This window comes from Sitodiplosis mosellana, unplaced genomic scaffold (assembly GCF_009176505.1).
Source record: "Sitodiplosis mosellana isolate CC-2019 unplaced genomic scaffold, AAFC_SMos_1.0 Smas_scaffold_5, whole genome shotgun sequence".
In the NCBI taxonomy this organism is placed as follows: Eukaryota; Metazoa; Arthropoda; class Insecta; order Diptera; family Cecidomyiidae; genus Sitodiplosis; species Sitodiplosis mosellana.
The window spans coordinates 4,888,893-4,894,643 of record NW_022595248.1 but is presented as its reverse complement, the minus strand read 5'-3'; the positions used below and the strand labels follow the sequence as shown (position 1 = coordinate 4,894,643).

The 5,751-nt window shown below is 37.6% G+C and overlaps 1 protein-coding gene across 2 annotated transcripts in view; it reads right to left on the bottom strand.

The window, feature by feature from the left end:
* The window catches only part of LOC129566829 (zwei Ig domain protein zig-8-like), a 23,593-nt gene that overhangs the window by 11,900 nt on the left and 5,942 nt on the right, over positions 1 to 5,751 (bottom strand). For both annotated transcript variants that reach the window (XM_055443094.1, XM_055443095.1), the window contains exon 3: positions 2,383 to 2,537. In XM_055443094.1, coding sequence (XP_055299069.1) covers positions 2,383 to 2,537 — 155 coding nt within the window. The remainder of the gene's footprint in view (positions 1 to 2,382; positions 2,538 to 5,751) is intronic.

The window sequence follows — 5,751 nt, the reverse complement described above, 5'->3', positions numbered from 1 at the left end:
CACACACACACACACACACACACACACACACACACACACACACACACCAGATTATCAAAGTTAAAAACTCATAACAATTAGCTACATCGTCATCACGTACTGCGAATCATCGCAAATTACAATGAATTCCAAGACATTTGCGAAGCGCGAGCGCAAAAGTGACACCGGTGAAAATGACATCAATGAAACGCAAAAAGCCAGAGATAATAGTGTCAATCATGATGCATTTTTATCAATTTCAACGGAGTTCTGCTTCTGTCGCCGACTGAACACAGCACAGAGTCAATGCAGTCTACAACCGCATGAAGGTGGGAATGAAGAAAAAATAGAAACATGGCCATCCAATAAATCAATTAGGCTGTTCTGCATAAATAAGCTATATTAAGCACGAGCACAGGATCGGCGCGTTGTAATGGAGCAATAGAGGTACATAAAATGTGAGAGATCGAGAGAAAAATACCGTGCTTGGAATCGATATATACATATTTATATATATGTATATTTCGACGGAAGTGAACTTATGTTGCACATCGATAAAACCTTTTGGGGATTACTGAGTGGAACGATGGATCGCTAATGGTTTGACTTGCTTACCGGTCGATGGAAAGCGGCATACCCATAAAATGGAATCAGTTAGCGAGCGAGCGAATGAGCGAATAAGAGAGAGAAGAACCGAGTTATGCATACAATCAACTTGCACGACTTAAGCGCAATCCTCTCAATAGTAAGCTTGAACTTCGTCTTCATTTCTTGTTCGATCGATTGCCGGATGCCGCCAAAGCCGCGCGCACAAATGCCATATTGAACTTATAAGACGAAAGAAGTTCCGGGGCAAATCGTAAATATTTCAAAATCCTTTTTCCTATTTAAATATGCAGTCGATTTCAGAGCAAGTGAATGAACAGGCGCGAGAGAAAGAGCGAACGGGCGTACGAAGAATCGTTGCTACGTTTGTTTTGTTATTGTTTGTTAAAGATTGCTGGAGCACACAAAAGCGATTTCACATCTCTCCCTCTCTCTCTCTCTCTCTCTCTCTCTCTCTCATAACATGCTATATATGTTGAATCTATATTTAAAAGACTCTTGGGGTTATGACACAAACAGATATTTATCCCCTTGAGAATCGGTAAAAGCGCTTTCCCAAAGCATCGAAAGCAATCATTGAAAACGTCAGATCGATTTTGCTTGCAACACTTCTCCTAGCTATTTTCAATTCAATACAGCTTATTATTAAAAGTCTCGTTTTGTTTATTTATGAAATCATTGTAAAATGAAAATCTCCATGCCAAATTTTTTTTTGACTTGTGCGACTCTTTGTTGCAATGTTGTGCCAATTTGCCAGTCATTTTGTGTGCTCAAATGTGTTCTTTCATTTTTCGTAGTCAAATTTTCTGTTTTGTTTTGTTTTTTTTTTGCACTCAAATTTCGTCTCTCATTTCTCTCGTATATTCGTTAAACTCGATGCAGATGTTGTTGGTTCTCGACCGAAAAACTTCAAAACAATGATAAAATTATACAAAACCGAGCAATGGAGCATAAGCTCCTTTTGTCGCTGCACATTTGTTCACATAAGTCGAACTAATTTGAGTGTTATTTTCACAAAACGTATTAAATGGGAATTTTCTCTCCCAATCTTCATTTAATTGCTTTTGTATTCCCTTATATATAATTAAAGCGCTCTACATTGTTCGAGTGGCTAGACTGGATTTTTGTTATTTTTCCATTCAAAACACAAACACAAACAAGACATTGTCAAACTTTTGATAAATAAGTTGTCGTTTAATACTTGTCTAGGACTTGTGTTGAGAAGAAGCCAAAAAAAGCTGCACAAAAAGCATATCATTCACAGTGCAGTCTCTGACGTACTACGCAGCTTCAAATGTTTCATTTCACCTTGTTTTTTTTTCTCCTTTTCTTCTCAGAATGATGAATTTTCGAGCATCAAGAAAAAAGCAGTGGCCTATGTTCTCAACTGTTTGAAGTAATAATGGAATTCATAGAGCGATTCGAGCTAGGAAATATTGCCCAATCATGCATTTGAATTGAAAAAAAAGTGTGGCATTTCACATTTTTCATCAACTTTGAATGCATTTGAACATTTAAAAATGCGCTGGTGAAATGGGAAATAAATTACACCATTTTTTTATTCGTTGGCGTTATCGTTGTTTTATCAAAATGTCTCCGAATCATTTCGAAAGTAGATGTAAATATGACAGGTTGGCTGCACGCGCTCACACAAATTGAAATGTAATATTCAAGAAAATAACCAAATAACACACCGCCCGAAAAGAAAAAAACAAGAACGAGTAACAGTCTGAAAGCTGTCTGAAACAAGAAAATCAACAGAAGCAGAGCAAAAAAAATGAAAAGGAGAGAACTTACCGATTTGTCGCCCAGTTGTTCAACTTTGCATTGCAAAAACGCTGTGGACCCCACACGAGCGGTGACATTGCGCTGTACGTCAAAGCCAAAATACGGGTGCAGCGACATAATATGCTCGGGAATGTTAGTACCGTTAGCTGATGCTTTGGTCATATCTGCAAAGAATGGATAAGATTGGCAATGTGATACAGCATACGATATATGTGTGTATAGAAATGATAATCTATGCAAGTAACCAACAAATCAGAAATCATCTAAGATAGAGAAAAAACACACCATGCGATTCATTATGTGCGGAGCAAAACAGACGGTTTCCAAAATGGAAAATGCCGTCGACCAATTCAGCGTAACATTTGTCTCGATTGAGAAAATATGAAAGCGATTTAAAGTTCGTAATTGCTTGTGGCTTTGACTGATACTGATTTTGTTCTCTCACTCTAATAAATTGGTGTTGATATCATGAATTTTTCATAAACTCGCCGAACAAAATGAAGCCAAATAACAGCAGCGGTTGCTGTTGACGTGCACGTCTTTTGACCGACCAACCACGCAACCGACCAGAGCAACCCTTTTGTCTGTTTATTTTGCCACACGGCGACTCGATTGTGTCTTATTTTTCATCATTTATGCTGATTCATAATCAAAACATCGAATAAACAGTCTAGACTCTTTGTATTTAAATTGCGTAAAGTGTTGAAATACTCTTTCTCTCTGTGTTCATTTTTTTTCTTCTCGTCACTCTCCTTTCTGTTCGGGGTTTCATTCTCATCAAAATTTTAGAAAGTGCGCAATTTTGTGGGCGATACTAGTGATTACATTCAATACTTGGATGGTTGCAAAAATATCGCCGTGATTTCAACAGCAGATCCGGATTTTATTTTGCGCCGCTTTTTCGATCACTGAATAAAAAACACCGAACCGGTGTATTTTAATTCAAACTGAAACATGTTATCTGGTTCAGAGTCAAATGTTAACCGTCTCTTGGCTGAAATTGACGTTTTGGGTCGAATTCTGGGCAAGAAAAGATGGATGATGAGAATGCAAAACCATACATTTTTCACGATGACTCAATCCCGAAAAGTTGTTCAATTTAGTCGATTGAAAGGTAAAAACCAAGAAACCGCAACCAAGAATCAAGACCAACATCATTCCGTAACAGGAGCAAATAGAAGATTAACAGAAGTGAAAAGTGAAGTCGCAAAAATTTAGTGACAACCACTTGAAATGGCATAGAAAATGGGAATCCATTTTCCGGAATTGAATTAAATTAATGCCGATGCTTTTAACAAGCCGAAGAACTGGCAAAATGAACACACGCTTGTCCTTTTTATTGTCATCATCGTCGTTGTCGTCAGCGTGTCTTGTTTCGCTGGCTTTTTTTTTTAAATTCAGTAAATTAAATTTTAATTGGAATTCATTTGGGTGAAACGCCAGTTTAATGAAATGAACGGTAGAAATTGCGTTGTGCAAGAAATTTGGTTAGTGGCATTGTTTTTTTTTTCTTTGGTGGCGGTTCTTCAAGCAAAAACACACACATTGTAACAATGAAACTTAAATTCGAAATAAATTTTCTCACATAAAAGTTGTGCGCTGTTTATTCTCAGTCGTCGTGTGCCGGTGTGTATTTGTTGCCTGATAAAACGATGCTATGTTGTGTTCAAACAATTCGTATTGCTCGTTTTGTATATTTTTCGCTGAAACAAAGCCGATTCTCTTTCTCTCGCTCATTTTTGTTGCACAGCATCTGCTTTTTATTCTTATTAATTATGAAATGGATTCAGTTGTACAATGTACACCAAATTCTATTGAGCCAGCGCGCAACGTACACACTTGAACAATTTTAAACAAGAAAAAAAAGTAACTACCAGCAAACAATTGTAATTGCATTTCAGAATTTTGCCGGCAATGAATTCCTTCCGCTGTAGTTTTTACACTGCAGCTCGCTGATTTTTGCAAAGTTTATTCCATTCTTAATATGAATGCCAAACTTTTTCGACGGAAACAATTTCCATGATGGATTTTCATTTATGTTTATTTTTGCATTGGTGCCTGTCGGGAGTGGCTGGCTTGCTGGCTGCCGTTGCTATCGTCGTTGAGAGGCCCAAAAGTCATGACATTATTTTTTACACAAAATGTTTGATATATACATAATGCCGAAATGTTTGAATATCGAATGAATGGTGGCGAAATCACTACGTGAAATTATTATGTAAATAATCCATCAATCGACAAACGTCAATATTGACTTATCCAATATTCATTTCCCAAAATTTCGAATATATATTTGCTATTATCGACCCAAACCAAATTACACCTTTTTTCAGACAATTTACCAATTCGATCGACAAATGCCAGCCAAATATTTTAAATGCTTTAATCCCATACGAACAAAAGGTGCTTTGTTGCGAAGCTCAACACAAAATTATCCACTTTTTAAGTCATTATGCAAACAGTCCTTTTCCTTTCTCTTTCTCTTTTTCTTGTTTTCGTTTTCATTACTGCTGCTTCTTCCCACTTTTGCTCTTTCGCTTTTCTCTCTTTTCCTCTCATTCCCCTTGCTCTTCAACTTTCTCTCGCTCTTACAATCAACCGTCGAAAGCTCTATGCTTCAAATTCGGTTGTCGGATTTCCAGTAAATATAAATATTTATTTATTCAAAAAGATCTGATCAAGTTTTGTGATTTTGTTAGAGTGAGAGTGAGAGAGAGAGAGAGAGGCAAAAGGCGGCGATGGGATGAGGGTTCGTAAAGTTGCTACTTTTTGAGGAAGAAATGCCCATAAATTTCCACATAATGTAAATAAGCGCATTTAATTTCAGGAAGGAATGAGCATGGCTCAAAATAGCCGTATTCTTCTATCATTCGCTTCCTTTTTGTGTGTGCTGGTCGTTGTTTCTGAATTCTGTGCGGCGCCTCGCAACCAGAATAAAAATTTAAATGGGCTGCATTTTTGTCGTCAATTTTCTTTTATTCGCTGTGTGTATGCGCTTTTTTCTGTTGGACAAATTGTTAGCCAGTTCCTGATGCAGTGCATATTAATTCGGAATCAGAGCACAACGACCGAAAAATGGAGAGTGAGCGAGAGAAAGCGAGCGAAAGAGACGAAATGCGAGCAAGTTTTGTGTCTCCAGTGCATAAATTGAATTCAAATCACGTACGCAGCACAGCTTTTTCGATTGGAAAAACTTGGAAATTTTTGAAACGGCAAAGTTTGCCATTGTACACAAGACACACTCACACTCACGCCCAGACTCTCACTTCGTATCGAACGTCTTTTGTAACACACAGCTTACGGCTCCAAATTGTTTGAGAGCGAAAGCAACGAGAGAGAGAGAGAGAGAGAGAGAGAGAGAGAGAGAGAGAGAGAGAG